Genomic DNA, 22,295 nt, shown 5'->3' with positions numbered 1-22,295 from the left:
TGATGATGATGATGATGATGATGATGATGATGACGACCCACAAAATGGAGATGGAATATCAATATAAACTTTTCATATTACAAAAATGAAGAAAGCAGCAGCACTTTAAAATATGTGTAATAGCCATAATAACATAATTATTGCAAACTCAAGCAATAAAGCAACCACTTAGACCAATAAAAGTTATGTCATTAAAAGCCATTTCCTTCTGGTCCCTGTGACTAAAATAAGAACCCCAGCAAGGTTGAAAAAAGTCACCAAGAAGCCACCCTCATTAATAAACCAAACCTGGGGTGGGCATTCCCTTGGCCTCCAAGGCTGTGTGTGTACTGTATGGTGGATTGGGGCTGTGCATGTAAATGCAAATCCACATGTACTTTGCACCATTTATACCCCACCTTTCAGCTTAAAAGTTTCTAAAACGAGCTTACCAAGTAATGTCAACCAGTCCCTGTCCTCAAACTTCTAATTTAAAAAGGGGAAGAGGTAGAGAAGAGAAAGGAAAATGAGATAGCCCAAGCACCAGATCTTAACAGCTTATGGCTCCTATGATCCTCAGCTATGATGAAAACAGCCTGCTCAAGGCAGTCCAATGACACCATCATTTCCAGAACAGCTATAGGTCCTATAACTTCTTCTCACAGGGTTGTGGTCTCAATAGTGTCTGAGAAGAAAGCCCAGCCCAATTGGCTGCAGCAGCAAAGGAAGTCTACGATTTTTGCTATCTATTTCCTCCTTACAGTACAATTCAAGATGCTAGTTGTGGCTACAAAGAGTTTCCTGGTGCAGGGCCAGGTTATTTGCAGGGCCACCTGTCTCTGATTACTTCCGCCTGTCTGATAAGATCAGACAGGGTGGGCATGCTTCAGGTCCCATCACTTAAGCCATGTCATCTGATGGGACCCAGAAGATATGTCTTCTCTGACACCATGCCTGCCCTATGGTTAGCATTTTCCCCTGAGACTCAGATGATCCCAACCCAACCTGCCTTTCAAAAGACTCTTAAGACCTGGATTTTCTACCAAGCACTGACTCAGGAGGCTTTACATCCATCCCAACTGATCTCTGTTGGATGAAGTTGCCTTAGGTGCACTATGTTTGTTTTTAATGTTTTCTTGTGTTGTTATGTATTGTTTTCATTTGTGTACCCTGCCCTGAGTTGCATATCAATCGGGCAACTCTATAAATGGATTTTATACGTAAATGAATAACAGAATAGATGGATTTTGCTGCTACCAACATCTGCTTTGTAAGCCATTGTGAGCCCATCAGATCCAGCAGCATGTACACCAAATATGTATAAAATAAATAAATAAATTGGGACTACTTTTTGAGTTCAGCCTCCATTTTCAGTCTGCTGGGTTTGTTACTTACATATTTGTGGAACTTCAATGTTTGTGCTACATATTCAAGAGTCTGACCTCTTGATACTATCCCTTTTCTTAGTTTTTTTTTCTATCAGCAGATATTTACCTATCCAAAACTACTATACCACAGTGTTTGGGGGGCATTCCCCTTCAACTGAAGCACTTTCTTCTAAAACATTTTCTTTCATTTGCAGACTTTAGGGTTCCCTCCAAACTCCTGGTATTTCTTTCTAATTTGTGGATTTGTGGGCTTTGAACAATAGAACCCACATATTTCTCTTTATACATTCTGATTGATTTAATGCCTGTTTTATATTGAGGGGGAGGTATTTATTGTATGGTTATTTTAATATATTCTTGTAATTATTTTATTCACTTAGACCCTGGAAATTAAAGATAATCCTCAGAAGTGGCCTGAACATGCACTGAATCCAGCAAAGTTTAAGAGTTTAAGGCTACAACTTGAACAGGTTACAATGGACACCATCTGAAAATTCAGAAGACGGCAAGAGAAGGCAGGGGAAGAGTAAGTGTTACTTTTGGTTGGGTGTTTTAGCCTCAGTACAAGGAGTGTTGTGCAGAAAAATTCTCCTGTCTGTTTTTTTGTACTTACTTACTAATTCAGTTTAATGGAAGAGATTTTGCTTTTGAATATTCTTGCAAAGGAGAAGAGAATTTCGGTGAAATTGTGGTGAGTGCTGTTGGGTGCTTTTGAATGTATTTGGTCATGAGATGCAAAGCATATATGTGAAAACCCTGTCTTTGATTCTAGAATGGTCTCCCTTGGAGTCTGTAGTCTCCCTGGCTGACCATCTTCTACTAAATTCCAAGAGAAGACCCCATGAGGGAGCTTCTCTTCTCCCATGAAATTTCTTTAGATTGAGAAGTATGGGCATCTGATGAGGCTTCAGAGTGATGGAAAGTTGTGGGACAGCAGCAAACATCATGAAGAGCAGTAGCACACCTTTGTCACCTCCAACAGGTAATTGAAAATCACCACCAAGAGACATTCAAAAGAAAATCTTGACCACTGTGCAAACTAGGTAGAAACATGGAAGCCTTTTTCACAGAGGGAGAAAGCTTTTGAGAAAGGTCAGAGCAGATGTCACTGCAGCATTACCACTATTCATGCTCCTTCATTGATGTTGACATATTATTTAGTTTATGTAGTCAAAGACCAAAATATTGTTAAAATACAAAACAGTACAAAAGTTTCATGCAGAACAGAAACTAAACACACTCAGATTATGTTCAAATAATACTAAAAATAATAATGGAAATGTTAATAAATCAAATACAATCCCCGTTTTACTGATGGAATCTAAAGAACTGGAGGAGGAAAACTCACTGGAATTTTCGAAGATCTATCCTTTCAGGCAAAGTAGTTCTTTGATGCTGTTTTTCCATTCTTTGCTTCAGCAGTGAGATGGGAAGGATTCCAGAATATTTTTCGTGTAATCCAAATAGGAGATGGAATCAATTTTTAAAATGAAATTTGAAGGAATTTGGGTGCAGGGGAGGCAACAATACTTCAGCCATCTCCATGGCTTGATTTACTAAGCTAGGGATTGCTATTCACTTGGCACATAGATTTACAACACTGATTTAAGACATTCTGTTCTTGGCGCTTTGATCATTTCTATTGGTTGGATTTATGGTGCACAAAATCATCATGCGACAGATGAAAATATGCTTTTCTTTTTGGTTAGTGAAACACTTCAGGGCCTTGGCAGAGCACGTGTGTGTGTGTATGTGTGAATGAAGAAGTTGAGTTTAAGGGAGCAAAGGCAACCATCTACATTTATGTCCCAGATGGGAAAAAAGTTTTAGCCTAAGGCTGAAGCACACACTGTCTGGAAAAAGTTCCAAGATCAGTTGATCAAACTGACATTAGAAGGTCTGAGAGCAACTACAGCTGGTTACAAAGATCATCCATGCAGGTGGTCACCAAGTTAGAAATGAGGGAGTTGAGTATGTTCATTCTTCAGAAGAGATTAGGGGTGGGGATAAGGTAGCACTCTCCAAATATCTGAAGGGATGTCACTCAGAAAGCCAGAAGGCGGTCCAGATGTAGGAAAAGTGGCTTAAAATAGAATCTGGCTGAATGTTGAGAGCTTCCTAGAAATTTCTCAGAGAGATGATGGTTCCTCTTTCTGGGGGAAGGCTGGGGAATTCCATGAGTTGAAGTCCACACATCTGAAAAGTTGCTAAGGTTGAGAAACACTAGTTTAGATTCCTACACTAAGCAGAGTTGAACTTTGCTAGGTATACACTTCCCCTCTGGGATTTCAGGCGACACTAGGAAAGGCTATTATCTGAAATTCTGAAGAGCCGTTACTGGCTAATTTGGACAAAACTAGGGGAGCCAATCCAACAGGTTGCTCTGGCCTACAACATCTTCTGTTCCTAGATTCCAGATGCTTCAAGCAGTCCCAGGCTCTGCGCCATCTCCTACCAGGCAGAACCGGAATGCTTCTGAAACCTTGAAAAGCCTGTGGAGTGAAGCCTGCAAGACACCAGCTTGAACCTGGGTTGTGCACATCCTTCTGGAATTGCAGGGATCCCCGCCTTCAAGTCCTTGTATATCTTCTACACCATAAGAGACGGTCTTGGGAAGGAACGGAGGGGACCCCCATTTGAAGAAAGCCAAGCATTTACCCACCCCACTGGCACTGCGGGTTGAGTGTGGACCACTACATGTGGCTCACCTCTTGAAACTCTCCCCAAGACTGCGGCACCCTCCTCCTCCTCCTCCTCCCCGCTCCCACCCCCCACCAAGTGTGGAGAGGATTCTTTCAGCAAGTAAGCTGAGTTTTGGGGCAAAAGCATACGGAAAGAGGTCCTCAGCAGACTTTCAACATTCCCCTCCTCGGGGCGGCGGGGGGGGGTGGTGGAAATCGAACAAAAACCAACCAACCAACCAAACCGACCTCCGTTTGACAAGTCAGGATCGCCGGGGTGGGCGTCAGAAGTGGCCCCAGGTGCGGGGGACTTTGCACGGCGGAGATGCGATGCTGGGGAATTACCCTCCCTTTTTATCCGGTCCCACCCCCCCAGCCACCCACCCGCTTGTGTTGCTTGGATGGGGGGGAGGTTCCTGAAGGCAGAGTCTCACCCGCGCGCAGACACGCGCGCGGGCGCGCGCCTTATACCCTCCCTGGCTCACACGCAGCGCCGGAGCGCTGCTCTCTGCTTCCCCGCCGCCGCCGCCGCTCCTGGTTACGCCAGCCTGCCAGCCTGCCTCTCGCCCTCTTCCTTCGCCTCCGATTCTGCGCACAGGAGCCCCACAGCCTGTCATTCTGCACAGCACAGTTGTTTTTCTTTTTCTTTTTTTTTTCCGCTCGGGTCGGCGAGCGAGTGGGGGAAAAACACACACGGAGGCACACGCACGGGCACACGCACGCCCGGAGAGCCAGCCGGCCAGCCCGCCAGCCAGCCGCGGCGAGAAGAGCGGCGCGCCGGAGCCCAGTCCCCCAGCCCAGCATGGCTTCAGGGGACCTTTACGAGGTACAGCGCCGGAGCCCGGCCGGGCTGCTCCCGAGGGCAGCCGGCGTCGGGAGGCGGGCACGGAGGGAGGCAGGGCGGGCGGGCAGGAGGGGCGCCCTGGCCGCGGCTGCTGCGGGGACCCGGCGCTGCCGGGGCGCCTTTCCCGCGGGGTCGCTCCCCGCCGTCCCTCGTCGGAGTTCCTGGAGGAGGCGGCGGCGCGGGTTGGGGCGGCGAAGGCGGGGAGGCGAAGCCGGAGCCAGGCGCCGCCACCGCCGCCGCGGCTTGAGCCGGAGGGAGGGAGCGATGGAGCCTCCCCTCTCTCTGCCCGCGCCCTCCGCTTTCCCTCGGGGGTCGGAGCTCCGCCAGGCCGTGGGGGGGCGAGGAGGGGAGAGAGGTGGGCGCCCGAGGGCAGCGGGGACGGCCCGAACCGGGCGCCCCCGGGGCGGCAAAGTCCAGGTAAAGTGGCTCAAGCGGAAGGGGAGCTGGCCGAAGTCTTGCCCAACAGCAAACTCTGCCTCTCCTCCTCCTCCTTCTCTTCTTCCCGGGGGCTGCGAGGAAGGGGCTGTCGCAAGGCAAGGAGAGTGGGAGGGGTTGAATGGGTAGGAGGAGCTCCAATGGTACAGATGCATGCTGGACGTTCTCTTTTTCCCCCGGGGGTTGGCCACTCAAGGGGGCTGGGGTTGCAAGGATGGGTGTCCAACGTTGACAGTAGAAGATGGGAAGGGAGGCATGCTGGGATTGGACAGCCTTTGGGCGGCAGAAGACCACCAAGGGAACGGCTTTGATTGACTCCCTGGTGCAGAAGGCTGGCGGGGACCTGTCTCTGTGTGCCTCCAATGGAAGAGAGTGGAAGGCTGGAAACACCCCCTCTTCACTCCTACAAAAAATACACTACGACATATGGCTAGATTAGGTCAAAGTTTCTCATGCAAGTTCTGTGTGGACTCCAGCTTTTGTGGACCCTATCTTTGCCATGTCTTTCTTTGGATCAGCCTTGGACCTCACCATCAGTGGCCACCTGGTTTGCGCTAGGTACATCCACAACCCAGCCAAAACATCATGTTGTCATGTCTGGAACCACTTCCAGAGCCCACTTGTGGCTACATGTTTCTCTTGAGGTACCATCACGCTTGACTCTCTAGCTCATTGTTCCCCAACCTTGGTGACTTTAAGCTGTGGATAGTTCAACTCCCAGAATTCCCCAGCCAGCATTAGCTCACTGGGGAATCCTGGGAGTTGAAGTCCACACATCTTAAAATCGCCATGGTTGAGAAACACTGCTCTAGCTCATCTTATGGCCTAGTTTACTTCACCAAGGGAAATTTCAGAGAAGTGGCAACCAGTGTTCCATACCATTAAATTGTTATGTGAAATACTATGAAATCATTTAGGATAGTCTTCCCCAAATTTTCCACAATGAAAGAGGAGTTGGGAGAAGAATTATCGAAAAGCTTCTCCCTTGTTTTTCCCCCATAATGTTCATTCATGCAATTTTTCAGACATTTTTATTTGCAACCAATTGTTTGATCAATTACCTGTTAACGTTTTACTTGTGATGGATCCCAGTTGGAAGTTTAGGTCACATTTTCTATACAACCCGTGTGAAATTACTAATGTGTTTATAATTATATGGGTAACTAGCATATTTGAGGATGACAACTACTTTTTGGTCAAAGAAAAATAGAAATATTCTTTCTTAAAGAAGTAATCTGTGAGAAAGGTGACCACTGATATTAAACATGACTGCAAAGCAGATCATGGTCTCAGTCAAAGACATCAAAATATAATCATACATGCATCCATCCATATCTATCACACTATCCCTTTTATAGTAAGCAACAATATGCAGAAGAGTAACAGATAGTAAATCAAAGAAATTAAAGGCATAAAACTAAAAAAAAAGAAAAAGGAAGAAAGAAAAGGAAATATAACTCCCTTAGTTTACACCAGCATCATTTACTGTAAGTCTCCATATCTTTCTTCTGTTGCAACCCATTCTTAATTCCACCATGCCCATACAATGATTCATTCTGCGTTCTGTTCTTTAAAATCCTCAGCAATCCTCAGCTTCATCCAACCACTGCTTTCTCAGTTTGTCTCTTCATCAATTCACTTTTCCTTCATATATTCGATCTGTGCTGCAAATATTCAGGTTTGCATCCAATAACATGGCACTGTCTACCTACAAAAGTATACACACGTGTATGGCCCAGCCAAAAAATCTCTAAGTCATCACAATCATTCTGTATATTTATCCATAAATACATTAAACAACCAAAAGGACATCCCACATCATAAACTTACAACATTGAACTAGTTATTAAGTATTCTGTTTATTCCCACATGTGTTTATTTACATGACATACCTCTTGTATCATATTCACCAACCAATCTCCAACTCCAGGCAAAACATTCCATAATTCAAGCTATTCACTTTATCATATGCTTTTTTTAAAGCAACGGATGTATACTAGACTTTCTCAAATCCATCTATTTCTCAGTAACCTCCCAAAGAGTAAAAATCTGTTCTGCCCACCACCCACCTAGCATAAAACTACATTGTACTTCCCAAACTTTGCTCATTCTCATCTGTTCTATCCCTTGGATCAGAATTCTGCCAAACAGCTTCCCCGGCAGACCTAACACAGTTATTTTCCTGTAGTTTTTCATTTACACTCACAACACTCTTGCTATTTAGGAACAATAATGGCATACTTCCAATTAGATATAAACGCAGTCTTCACAAACACATTAAACAAGTTATAGAAACACTCCAGAAGATAACATCCATATTTTATCATTTCTCCAGTTATATCATCTATACTTACCATTTCTCACAGCATTTATTATTTCAATTCCATCATTTTCTCTTGAACTTTGACAGTGATAACATTCATTATGATTCTTTGCTCACTTACATTTTTTTAAATGTTCATGAAAATTAATTTGCATTTTCTCTACTTCTTTTGGTCTTATCTGTTTCTTGCTCTCCTCCACAGTATTATTTGCAACTATCTTTTTTCTGTATACATTATACATTATCTTTCTCCCATCCTCATATTTTCCAGTAATCATTCTCTTATATGTATTTTTCTCATCCACAGCCTCTTTCACTTCATCACCCTACTGCATATCCTTTTTCATACTTCCTATTAGTATAGTTCCATTTTTATAGTACTATTAATTTGATTCTGCTCCAAGCAGCTTCTGCATCTTCTTTCCCTATGTCCACCTTCTCTTCATTCTATTCATTCTGTTAGGAGATTTATCTGTTTTTGAATATTCTCCACTTTCGTTCTAGTTTCTTTCATTTCTTTTCTTAATTTCCATGTCCATTTTCCCAAGATCCACTCTTGATCCTACCAAACTAGGGTCTGTGCCACATTCAGAATCTACCTTCACCCTGATATCCTTCATTTAAAGTTGCTAACATTAAGAAACACTGCCGTAGTTGACAGCAAGAAATTCCTTACTGCAGTTCCATAAATATTGTACAAATAAAGAAATATATACAGTATATTGATAATAAATACATGTGCATTGATTATTAACAACTCTTACATAAGCATTTATCATCTTCCACAAGAAACAGCGCTGAATAAAATTCAGTTTGAATCCCAAATTTTAAAGCAATGAAAACTGAGCCAAAGTTTTTTGTATAAATAAAGCAAAACACTTGATTTTTAATGAGGTTATATTAAACTTTTATCCTGAATCATAGCGATCTATTCCTAATTCCAATGGTGCCAAAATGACAAAGCATGTATTTGTGACATCAACACATGTACAAAAGCTCTGTGCTTTTGTACATGAGTTGCAATGTTGCACACCAATACATTAGAAGCAGGGTTTGCATTGTGATGACATATGCATGTTTCATCACTTCCTCCACATGTACACATCTTCACCTATGCATGAATTCCTTGTCTTGAACTAGTTTAGAGTTTAAGCCTGGAAGGTTGTAATGACATCCCCTTCAGGACGTTTAGTAGATGGCTCTAAATGGAAGCAGATACAGGTAGTCTTTGCATAACGACCACAATTGGAACTGGAATTATGGTTGCTAAGCAAAGCAGTCATTAAGTGAATCCGGCCCAATTTTATGACCTTTTTTGCAGTAGCCGTTAAGCAAACCACATGGTTGTTAAGTGAATCACACAGTTCCCCATTGATTTTGCTTGCCAGAAGCTGGCTGGGAAGGTTGAAAGTGGTGTTCATGTGACCACAGGACTTTGTGACAGTCATAAATGTGAACTAGTTGCCAAATGCCCAAATCAAGATCACATGACCATGGGGATGCTACGACAGTCGTAAGTGTGAGGACCAGTCACAAGTCAGTTTTTTCAGCACTGTCATAAGTCCAAACTATCACTAAACAAATGGTTGTTAAGTGAGGACTACCTGTATATCAAATTAATTATGTGTCTTCTATAGCCTAGATTTGTTTCTCAAATGGAAGAAGTATAGCTGAGAGTTGCTGTTCCTTTTGATAATTATTTCAGTTTTCTACAAAAAGCAAAAGGCCAGGAAGGCAAGATAGAGTATGAAAGGAATATTTAGGACATATCTTTATCATTTGGCGTTTATTGCTGTTTCTTTGGCCAAAATTCATGCTATGACCAATTAATGTTACTCTTGATTTCTTCTGGGGCAAATAGAAGCTTGCAAAATGGCCTTTCTTGATCTGAAAAATGACTATTCTCCACTGTCGTTATTGTCACTCTAACCTGATTCCTTCAGTTTTCAGTGTTTGTTTCTTTACACAATTTGTTAACTCTCTCGATCCCAGAGGACTTTAGGCATTCCTTAGAGTAATGAGCTTCGTTTGGTTTATCCGAAGATAGATTTTTCTGTCATATTATGCAAATGTTTTTGCAGGTGTTTATATTATTTTGCAGTCTGGAAGTATTTCAGCATAGATGTATCACCCTTTTCTAAAATAAAGCATGTTTCCTCTACAGAGTTGGCATGTCCTCCCCACCAACAATTTTGCTTTATAAATATTGACAAATATTGTGTTTAAGAACAGAAGAGAATTGATGGTTGATCTTAAGTTCCATGTGGAACGTCTATGAGTATCAAGTGGAATTTCTATGTGTATGCACCAGTACCATTGAGCTAATTTGGCTATCACCAATACTAGCAAAAATTTGAGTCAACAACTAGGAATATTAATAGATTTTCATCTTTGGATTTTTTTTCTCATAATGGCTGCTTTCAGTTGATGTAATATACATGTTGGAAATTCACAAGGTAGGTAAAAAATCTGTCTCTCCCTCTTACATGATAATAACAATAGCTAAAACTACAGCTAAAACAACTGCCCAGAGTCGCTGGGAGTCAGGTGGCATATAAATTTAATTAATAATAATTTTTTAAAAAATCTTTCTGAGATAATCCATAACATGGGCATCATTTTATGTGTAGAGTGCTTACTGAAGCTTCAAACAAGTAACCTTCAAATCTACACGTTCTTTTTTTAAAAAGCCTTTCACACTGAGAGTCCAATATGATTACATTTTATAAGTATCAGGCTTTGATTAAGCAACCGATTAAACCAAATAATCAACCACACAAAAATATCATCAACTTTTCCTGGAATGATAAGCTTCAAAGTTTTTTCCACCCAACTTATGGTCTTAGTTGGCTGTGTCATGTTTTATTCTCTTCATGCTTCAGATGCTGAACATGCTTTGAAGACATTGGCTTTAATATTATTAAGTAGGAGAATATTTATAAATTTACCATGAAGTGTAGCTTTGCAGTTCTTTCTGGTTAGTGCTCTATGTCCTTTAAGGTGCTCTATTTAATATCATATATTGTATTTACAGGATTCTACTACATTTACTAAATTATTTTATGATCTATGGTTATGGTCCCTGTGATCAAATAGTTATAATTGAGTGGAATATCTTCAGAATTCGTACCTTTTCCTTTGATCCTGCAAAGAACTCTACCCAAATTCTCTAAAAGCATAAATCTTTTTTTTCTTTTTATCTTTTTAAATTTGTTTGGTGAGTTTTAACAAAATGCACCAGTGATTATACAATAGTAAAAAAAAGTATATAAACAAACAAGCAAGAGAAACATAAAAAGGGATAAAAGAATAAAATGCAAATGAATGAGCAAGGGATTTACAAATGTCATGGAGGTTTCAAACATATCTTCACTTAATTTTGAGTAGCTGAATAAATTTTATCATTTTAAAGACTGAAAGTTTCTGTTAAGCTCTAAACAAAACTTGAATACCAATAAGCTTGATCAAAACAACATAAATCACCCAGTGAGATTATAAACTACAATACATTCTATCCATATTACTAAATGTCTCTTCTGATTTGAAAATCTGTAAAATTGAAGTGTAGACATTAAATGTAGAGAAACCCAAATTTGGAATGTGGTATAAATCCATGTGCTGAGCTGTAGTCCAGGAATGGTTTCCAATTAAATTTTATATAAAATTTACTGTTAACATCCAAAGTTAGTCAAATCATCAAAGCGTACTGCCCTAGCTTGGTTAACAATGTTGGGATCAAACAACCTTTCCAGTAAGAAATATATACAGTATTATCCTAGCACGTTAGTATGTATAAAAGTAATTCAGTATACTTTGAGGGAATGTATAGTTTAGTCAAGTTTAATGAAAGAATCACAGGAATTTGAAATAGGAATTCTACCTTTAAAATTTGTCTCTTTCTGGTATGAATCACTTCTTTAGAATTGTTGTGCTTTACAACATTGGTACCAGATAGGAAAGAATTATCCAACCACAGAAGTATATACTGTATCAGCAGTGTTACTAACAGATATATGTCCAAACTGACTTCAGGATGCATAAATAGGATAACCCTATGATGAGAACTATGTCATGCTCATTCTATGGCCCCGTATAGAGAGAAAAAGTGTGTACTATGATTGCCTTAGACAATTATGGAATGATAGTATCCATCTCTCATTACTAGAGATGGGTCTTGTAGAACCAGTTTAATTTAGAACCTATACAAGTTCTAGGTATGATTCAGTCAAATGATTCTTGTATGTTTCAGTAGGAAGCCCAACTTTCCTACTGAAATAAATGAGACTTAATAGTTAGTATGTATAAAGGTTGCCTAGACTGTACCAATATTTGTAATTTGTCCTGATTTTGTAGTACAGCACTTATGGTCTATGCGTTGTGAAGGCAACCTAAAAAGACTGTGCTGGTATTCACAGATAAAATGATACTCAAACAAGTCATAGTGTTTTATATTTCCTGATGTGTTTCTGTATAAAATAGTCTCTTGGTAGTAGTTTTGACGAAAGTTCTGCTGTATTTCTTGGGTGGTTGAGAATATTTTCCAGTTATCCTTCAACTTGGGTGCTGCTTAAGAAAATATTGGAGAATTAGAAATATAGTTCGGTTTTTACTTCTTAGGAATTCAGATTGTTGGAAAACTGCAGAAAGCGTATCTTGCTTACAGTTGCAGAATTAAATCATCATTATTAATCTGAGAGTCATTTTCAGGGCTGGATCAAAAGATATGGCAGGCTTGTTCTTGGTAGATTTGTTTTTCAGAAATATTTTTGACAGGTTGGAAAGTGTTCCCTTTTCCCAGTCATTTTGGCAAAGGTCTTCGATACTTTCTACCTGTTCATTTGCATTGCTCTCTCTAGTCCAGGGTTTCTCAACCAGGGTTCCTTGGAACCCTCAGGTTCTGCAAGAGGTCACTAGGGGTTCCCTGGGAGATCACAATTTCTTTAAAAATTATTTCACATTTGGGCAACTTCACATGAAAGAGGTAAGTTTCATTCTTTATTTTCAGTTTAAGAACACCATCAGTGCATACTGTATATACAGGCTTACCCAAGACACGAATATAATAATTTTGAAACTTCTGGCCTATGTTTGAGCCTGAATGTGCAGGGGTTCCCCGAAGCCTAAAAAATATCTCAAGGGTTCTTCCAGTGACAAAAGGCTGAGAAAGGCTGCTGTGGTCAATCTTACTGATTATGCTGTGCTATATCAAACTCATGTGTGATTGTGTGCTTCATGATTGGTTGACTTACCCAATATTCATTATTATTACAATATTACAATATTCATTATATTATAATATTCATTATTGGTTGACTGATGTAGGAAGCATTGCTCTCACCTTCTTGATTTTATTGGGTAATTACGTCAGTTCCAGCTACATATCATAAACATGTTGTCCCATTTGCTCTAGTTGGGTAGAGCTGCAGTCCTGCGCACACTTATTTGGAAGCAACTGGACTTCATTCCAAAAGAGTTATTTTGAGTAGGGAGAGATGGGATTTCACTGTGACTTAGAAACAAAGGTGTATACCAAGTGGAGATGAAGAGAGAAAAGGCTCCAAAATGAGAAAGCAGTAGTGGATGTAGTTTGTTCATTTGTTTGCGTATAGAAAGGGCTTGGAGAAAGTTATTTCTGAGCTTCCTACAGAATACATTTGGCCCACAAACCCTATATTCTCTGGGTTTCAGCACTGTCTGTGTGTGTGTGCCTTCAAGTCAGTTTTGACTCCTGGCCAATCCCTGCATGGTTTTCTTGGCATGGTTTTTTGGAAGTGGTTTGCCATTGCCTCCTTCCTAGAGCTAGGAGAGGGTGCCTGGCTCAAGGTCATCCAGCTGGCCTTGAGTCTAAGGCAGGGCTAGGCCTCATGGTCTCCCAGTTTCTAACCTGATGCCTTAACCACTACTGTACAACAAACTGGCTCTTCAGCATTGTCTACAATCTTTAATCTACTTGGCTTTATGTTTACTCCAGTATCTCCTCTTTGAAATACAGTGCCAACCAATATCTGTTTAATATCTCCTGACAGTTAGCATTGACTATTTTTCTGAATTAAATTGAGATTAATGAGAATTCACCACATCCTGAGCCACAGGATATTGAAAGACACCAATCCAGGAAATGCATATATAGAATTTTGGGTAGACAGAGCAAGAAATATGTATTCCAAAATTGGAAAGTTCCTTCCACCATCTATTTAACTCAGCAGTCTGGTTTTTGCCACACATAAACTTTCAACTAAAGCCTGGTTTTATTTTTTAGGGTTTTGTTTAGATCAAAACGCTGATTCTGTGTTTTTCCAGGAATTTGAGAAGCTGTTTCTGCAGTTGCTGCAAATAGTTGTCAAGGAACAACAGACTTGTTCAAAACTATGTATTTCTTGTCTACATAAGCAGTCTGTGTCTCTTCCTATTATAAATTTATATGAACAGATGAAATATCCTGTGATAAATATGACTGGTCCCAGCTCCAGGATAACAACTGCTGGCCCGAATACAGGAGTAATGGAAGACATTTCCCAGTCCAGGGATACGCCTGTATCCTATCTACAGAAGTATGGGCTTGTGGAAAATAAAGGTGGCTTTCGTGATCAAAAAAAGGAAATAGCAAACAGGCCTGTAAGCTTTAAACTTGGATCTAGAGATCAGCTGCAGGATGACTTTGATATTGGAAGAAGCAGTATATGAGCTGAATAAATTAATAAATTACAAGTAATAAGTTAAGATCATGACGAAACAGCAAACCCCCAGCGGAAAGAGAAAATACATTAGTGCTCTTCTATGAACACAAATTGTAACCGGAGTACAATGAGGTAGCACATCAGGGTCACATCACATCATATAAAGCAGAATAATTCCATGCAAGGTCTTAGATAAGAACACACGCAAACAGGGCCAGGGATTGCTAGACCTTTGTGCTGTCCATGTGCTCAACATGAAAATTTCAGTAGTATCTCAGTGAAGAACCTAGAAAGGATCACCATTGGATCCTTCTGAGCTTCTTATTCCACTTGATCTTTGGTTGAACAAGGAGGGGTTCCTAAGGTCTGTTGAGTTCCTACATTCTTGGTTATTTTTTGACTCCAACTTGGATTTGCTCCTTAACTCTCCCTCCGAGTTGTTGCTTTGGACCTAGTCTCTGGCTTGTTACATGAGCCTGAGTCCTCCCCTTTGGCTTAGTCCTGATCTTTGGCTTAGTCCTTGACTTTGCCTTATAGCCAGCAAGACTTGTGGGCATTGTTAGCTTTATCTTTCATGAATTTGTCTGGTCCTTACTAAAGCTAATTCAGGTGTTTAGTACCAAATTCTATTATTTCAACAGCACTGTGTGGGAAAGTAGTTTTATCTGCCCTAAATCTCTTTCCTCTTAGCTTCATTGGCTTATCCCTGCATTCTAGTAATATATAAGAAGGAGAATGCCTGTCTACTTCCTCCACGCCAAGGATCAGTTTGTATACCAATCCTCTCGTTTGCCACTTAGATATCTTTCTTCTTTCTATAATCTATCCTGTCTAATAGGACACCAATAAACATAGATATTGGCTTTTCTCTGATCAAAGACGTCAATTTGGCCAGAAATCTCAGAAAGTTCCATCATTTTCACCAACCATTCCTCCATTGTAGGTGTTGCCGAATCTTTCCATCTTTGTGCATACAATAATCTCACTGCAGTTATCATATACAAAAACAAGGTTCCATGACTTTTTTCCAACTGTTTGTCCATCAGTCCCAAAAGAAAGACCTCTGGTCTCAATTGTATATTAATCTTTAAAATCCTCTGAATCAGTGTATGGATCTGAGTCCAAATTTTCTAGCTTTTTTACATGTCCACCAAGCATGATAAGATGTCCCTTTTGTTGTTCACGTTTCCAACATGTATTTGAAGTGTCTTCATTCATTCTAGACCATTTCTCTGGTGACATAAACCAACGGTACATGATTTTATAAAAATTCCCTTTAAGATTATAACATAGTGTAAATTTCAGTTCTTTCAACCACATATTTTCCCATTGTTCCATCTGTATATTAGAACCAAAAATTTTAGCCCACTTCATCATACATTCTTTCACTTGTTCTTTTTCTGTTTCAAATTCCAATAGAAGTTTATTCATTTTAGCAATTACATGTTCCTCATTTGTACACAGTTCCATTTCGAACTCAACCTAACCAATATGTTGATGCCGAAGTTTTCTGAGATGTTAATGATAAACGGAGTTAGTAATATAGTCATAAGTGATAGATATCAAATTTGTTTACTGATATTTATTTAAGCTATTGTTCTTGTCTTGGAAAATCGTTATGCGGCCTCCATATTGCCTTCTGCTCTGGTATGTTAAGAATAATGAATGGCTCAACCTTAAAGGTACTTCATCACCAAAATCCCTATTGGAGCTAGATAGAGCAATTATGATTACAGGTGATCTAACCAGAAAGCTTCAAATGAGGCTTAAAACATAAACGCGCACTACTGGAACATCGACTTTGGAGTTATAAGCTTTGACTGCCAGATTAACAATCCTGGTTTCATATCTTGACAAGCAGGCTTTAATGGAAAAGCCACCTCTATTTAGATCTTTGCAAATTTTACAGCCGTGCATCAATTTGTTCAGGATATTACTAATTCACCTGTTAAAATAAATGATGGGATTTGGGAGGAGGCAGGCACGCTTGCTTCTAAACCTGATAGTTTTGGAATAGACATGAGCATTTTTGGAGCTGAATTAAGAAGTGGCAGAACAAAACTTACTCTTTTCTTTTCTTTCTCTTTTCTTTTATTCTTAAATAATCATTTTGAGAAATGAAGCCAGCTGATCTATTGTGCTGCTCACACTCTGAATAGATTACCTTGAGCAGTAGTAATATACTTTAGAAAGTAGCGTTGCTTACAATGGAATACAGAACCCAGATTCGGTGGAGGTAGCTGAGATCAGTGTGTATCTCAAGAATATAACTTTTCTATGATATAAGAATTTAGTTTCAGGTATCATTGTGAATAAGTTACACCTACACCTTTTCACTCCAGTGCTGTTTACAAGCTGATACTTAGAAGAATAGAACCTTTTGTTCTGTATTCTTCCATCCTTTAAGAAGTGCAAAAAGTTTTCTTTCTTCCTGAATCTCTTACAGTATAATAAGGCTGACATCTGTGGCTGGGGGAGGGCAGAGATGATGGTGATGGTGATGGTGATGGTGATGATGGCTGGGGAAGGGCAACCAGAGTAAATAGGCTGTAATGTTTGGTCTGACTTTTCTCAGACCAAAAAATCACACCACTCTTATTTGGGGGCTTCTCACCAAAGTTTGGCACTATGATCTTGGAAATTCTGAGTGCTGCAAACAGGAGCTCTGGGATTTATATGGTCTGCAGGCCATTGTTGCCCATCTCTGACTTTTGACAAACTTGTGAGATACGTCAGGCTGAGATAGTGGTTGACTCAAGTCATCCTCATCTTTTGCCTCCTGAAAAAAATATCATATCTAAGAAAAGACCCAGCTGGATCCATCCATCAGCCAGAGAAAAAAACGATGACAGGAGGCTGGCTGGCCAGGTTCCCCTCTCTTTCCTGACTCTCCAGAAGGACATTTGGGATATTTTAGATAAGGCTTTTGTTGTGAATTTGCTATGCTCCATTTATAACATTTTATTGTGGTTGACATCTGTCTCCTGTGTTTTCCCAACACTTCTTCCATCTTTTGGCTTTGAAAATAAATCCATTGATGGAAGGAGGGAGCAGGCACACAAAGCTAGGAGCTGTTCTTCTGGAAACAGTGACTACTAGTTGTCCTCAGACTACAGAGCCAAAGGGAAACATGTTCACTTTCTTTGCATCAGCTACTGGATTCAGGACCACCAGATTGTACATATGTGTACAGTTGTTTCTCTCTGGCAGCACAGATGTTATGGAATTCCCTGTCCTCTGAAATCCAATAAGCACCTACCTTGTGAGGCATCAGGAAATTCTTAAAAACAGAATTGTGTAAGAGGGCTTTTGTTTTATAGAAGTTTCCGTCTACTTTTATTGCTTTTTGGTGGTGGTTTTAAGATTTTTATTTGTGGTTTAATTTTGCCTGTTGCATACTCTGATGTAATTGTGATTCTACCATGGAGGTTTTATAGTTGTGATTATAACCCACGAAGAGTCCCTTGTTTACTGTGGGCAAGAAATCAATCAATCAGTCATCAAATAAATAAATAATAAAGGAGCTATGTGAGTGAAAGGGGAATAATGTATTAAGTACAATGAATCTTCAAATCAGTATAATTTGTATTATCATAATACATCTTCAGTCCAAATTCAACTAAACCTGATGTTCATTTAGTCCTTGTAGAATTGTGACTTTGCTAAAAAGCAAATGGAACATTAGTTAAACTAAGAATTAGCTGCTTTTTCAGGTGTGTGGTGATCTTTCAAGATAGAGTTGGCACCCTCCCCATTCCCCTCAAAAAGAAATAAAAACAATACTTTGAAAAAATAGCCAAAATCACACACGTTTGTAAGATTTCATGAGGTTTGCAATCTTGCCCTGAAACATCATGAGATTTCTCCATGAAATTTGGGGCAATATTTTAACTAACGTATGTTCTATGAGAATCCGTTTTGGGGATTGTATAGATACAACCAGGGAGTTTTACAGCCCCAGATACCCTTTTGGCCAGCCACTGGTTAAACCAAGAATGTAAAGAACACTACATTTTACAAGTCTGATGAAAAGCTAGTGAGGCTTATTTTTCTGAAAGCTGTTGCCTCTCTTTTTAAAAGGTACCGGTTTATACTTGAGAGAACCCATTATCTGTCTTCAAGTCCTTGAAAGAAACACCTGTGAGGTTCGACTGTTTGTAAATTTAATCAGCAAATTAAGTTATAAATCAAGCAGTTCATAATGTTTTCAAAAGATCTTTATTTCACTGCCAGTGCGAGTTAAAAACGTAGGCAAAATTACGTAGATGATTGTCCTAACTCCAGTTAGGGCTTTTTAGGAATCTGTGATGAATGCGTAATGCAGCCTATCCAAATCTGGTGCTTTCCCAGATGTGTTGGGCCAGAGACATTGGCTTGCAGGCTTAGATGGCAGCAAGTATAGCTCTGTTACAACTGAAAGATGCTTCAGTGGGAAAAGCTGAGATAGGCAAACAACAAGAAAGATTCTGCAGATCTGCAGTAGACTTCAGTGAGAACGTAGGGTAATGTTAACCAGGGGCAAAATCTGAACCTCACTCCAGGGAGTGTGTACCTATGGAGTCCTTGGTGCTCTCTGAGCTTGGAGGTTGGCTTGCAGACATTTCACTACCCAACTAGGTAACATCAACAGTGCTGCCTACATCTAGCACTAATGATGTTCCCTAGTAGGATAATGAAACATCTGCAAGCCAACCACTAAGCTCAGAGAACACCAAGGACTCTACAGTTCAACCCTGAGCTACAGATATTCTCTTCTATTGGAAGTGTGTATCTAAATTGTATCCTTTTTTCCCGTGACTTAGGAAAAAATAAAACACAGGGAGAACATTTGTCCCGGTCTGTGCATTTGGTCTAAGTGGGTTACTTGATTCCGGATAAGAGGAAAATAGTCATGTGTATTCATCTTATCACTCTAAGCCCCTGACTTTCCCTATTGAACTTCAAGGTCTGAAATGGGGATTTGAATCATAGAACTGTGGAATTCCAGAGTTGGAAAGTTTGTTTAGGTGTTGAGTAACTCCGTCCTCAGTGCAGGAATCCAAATTAAGGCATTTCTGAGAGATGGTTATCTAGCATCTGCTCGAGCATATTCAATGAAAGGGAACCCACCACCCCTTTGGATCATTGGTTCTACTGTTAAACTGCTCTTAATGTCTCATTTGTCTGAACACAACTAAAATTCTCCATGTGTTTGGGGACTGTGTTTTACTGGAGTTTCTAAGTATGCACAAAAAGCCCTTTAGACTTGGCCATTTATGATATGCCCTCTGGCGAGTAAGATCTCTCAAAATCAATTTAGGGTCTCTACCATAGGTGAGGTCAAAATATCTTCACCACTGACCTTGATTTACTGTAGAGTCAACCCCTTTTCAGGGACTGGTCCTGACTGTGCATTTTCTCATGGTGATGTACGTGGCAAAGTGATGTAAGTGGCAAAGAGAGAGAGAGAGAGAATGTGTGTGTGTGTGTGTGTGTGTGTGTGTGTGTAGTATAAAGTTAAGAGGTTCAATAAATAATATATTATTTATTTTTCAAATTTCTATTACCGCCCATCTCTCCCAAAAGGGGGACTCTGGGCAGTTTACAATAAAAGAAAGAATTAAAACCATATAAATTACAATATAACAAACCAGATACCACATTGTTGACCCCAGGGCTATGAATTGTTACTTATGTCTCAAGTCATTTTTTACTATACCTGCTACTGTCAGGCTCAGCCCATGAACGACATAGAAGCAATCCAGCCAAAGTCCAGTTCTTTATTTGTTTGCACCGCATAGACAGAATCTTGCCAAACTAAACCTGCATTACTCTAACTGAATGGATATACCCTGGGAGATTCTAGGGAGTGGCTATCCTAAATCTCTTCCTCTTCCCACAATCCAACTCAGTGTTGCCTCTTGTCTCACCCCCCCCCCCCCCGCACCCTGGAATGTGCTCTCTCCTTCCTGAGAACCTGCTGAGTTACTGCAGTCCATCACATCTACCATAATGTAGTGAAGTTCAGAGCTGCTGCGCCTTCCTAAGAGGGAGGGGGCGCATTCCAGGCTGATAAAAGAGTTCACAGTCTGCATTCTTCTGGTGGGAAAGTTAAGAGGTTCAAGGTAACTCTGCCTTAGAGCCATTGCTGAATATTTACCCATAGTTTAGTTAGAGAACCTTTAGTCTGGCAAGATTTTGTTTTATGGCAAGAGCAATAAAGAACTAGAGTAACGGCTCAGCGTGGTTCTTTGCTTGATTACCTGACACATGCCTAGGAAGTCCTTCTCTGCTGCCTTAGTTTTCCAAGTCCATAGGAGACTTAACTTTTGCCTTCATCCTTCTAGCTTCCTGCATTTCTTTAAAGGTGAAATTCTCCTCTGGTGGAAACACATGAACAGCAGGAGTTCCATCCCTGTGTGAACTCTGACCCCGCTCCAGAAGTAAGGTTGAAAACTGAGGATAGAGCAGGTGCTCATGTAGCTGTTGGGAAAAGGCAAATATGCATAGCTCTATCCCTCTAATAAATGATCAAATGGCCTTTTCAGGCAAGGCAGTTGCACTGGGAAGGGGCACCCCATCTCCATGCTTGATTTTTAGTGGCTTGCCTACTTGTGGCAGAAATCCTACTTGATGTAGGCAAAGAAACATTTCATAGATATGCAGAGATGAGGCCCTGTAAGAACCAAATTGTTTCACCCTTCACAGAGACCAGTAGCATCCAAAATCAAAGGTGTCTGGCCAGTTACATTATAACTAGCAGAGCTCTCCAAATTGCACCCACATTATTCTGGGCAGCAATGCAGAGCAGGCGGTGTAAATATCCCTTGCCTTTTCTGCCTTTGCTAGAACTCAGTAACCTGCTCCGATCAGTTGAGCAGCAATCTGCATGTCTTTCAAGAAGTCTAGCATATCTGAACTGGAATCATTTAGTAGTTGGGCACCACCATCTTGTTTACCAAGGCACTGTCCATTGTATCAATGTCAGAAGTAAAGTCAGTGTTAGCTACTGTTTATTCTTCTGCTGGAGCCTTGAACAGTGAGTAAAATATATCCCAGCTTGTGCGAGCCAATCCTGGTTTGGGCCAATTTGTATGGTTTGGGTGACCAACAAATGAATCACACAGTTCTAGCACACCCTGAGAATAATCAAGCTTTATGAGCATTTGGCAGCCTAGGTCACTGGGCCACACATGGTTCTCTTCCTTCCTCATCTAGTGATTTCTGAAGTTGAATTTTTTTGCAGAACCTCTGATCTGAGGCAAATGCAAACCTCTTGATTTAAGAAGAAGGAAACGATGGGAGAAGCAAAAGAAGGAGAATGTACCTATCCTGGGAATAGTATTTTTGAAACTGTTCCCAGACTTGGAGTTGATCTGAGACTGAATATGAATTAATGACATTTTTATTTCAGCCCTTGACAAGAGCAGGTAACATAAATTCAGAATTTCATTATTAACAATCAGATCTATGGGGTATAAAATAAGAATGGCACCTAAAAGCTAGCATTCTAGGACAATGCTATAACCTTGTAACACTAAGATCTCTATATAGAAATTCTAATTAACATTAATGTTAAAAATATAAAAACTGAGATAAAATACAATATAGGATATAAACTATAATTACTAAAATTAAAGAACAGGAATATGACTGTGTGAAAATATGAGTGTGGTCCTCATGTGATCTATTGGCTCTTGCTATGGTCAATTCCTGATGGATTTTGTACTCTGTGTACAAATCGTGATGACTAAAATGTTAGACAGGGATTATAGTCCAAGAGGAATAAACTTTAAATGTTAGAGAGGGATTATAGTCCAAGAGGAATAAACAGGCATTTGCTTGACCTAAACAATCTAGCAACCTATCAGGTATTGGGGAAATAAGAACATGTTGAAAACCTTTACGAAATGGACATTGAACAGCAAGTTCAATAGACTTAACTCATCCAGACTCATAAAGACGTAATTGTTCCACATACGGTCTCTT

The 22,295-nt window shown here is 40.3% G+C and overlaps 1 protein-coding gene across 1 annotated transcript in view; it reads left to right on the top strand.

Annotated features, from left to right (window-relative positions):
- Positions 1 to 4,533: 4,533 nt before the first annotated feature.
- Positions 4,534 to 22,295, top strand: part of CDYL2 (chromodomain Y like 2) — a 78,979-nt gene continuing 61,217 nt past the window's right edge. The window contains exon 1 of the mRNA XM_063312741.1: positions 4,534 to 4,874. Coding sequence (XP_063168811.1) covers positions 4,851 to 4,874 — 24 coding nt within the window. The 5' untranslated portion in view covers positions 4,534 to 4,850. The remainder of the gene's footprint in view (positions 4,875 to 22,295) is intronic.

The sequence above is a fragment of the Candoia aspera genome, chromosome 11 (assembly GCF_035149785.1).
Source record: "Candoia aspera isolate rCanAsp1 chromosome 11, rCanAsp1.hap2, whole genome shotgun sequence".
Classification (NCBI taxonomy): Eukaryota; Metazoa; Chordata; class Lepidosauria; order Squamata; family Boidae; genus Candoia; species Candoia aspera.
The sequence above is the reverse complement of the archived record's forward strand: the minus strand, read 5'-3'. Positions and strand labels throughout refer to the sequence as shown.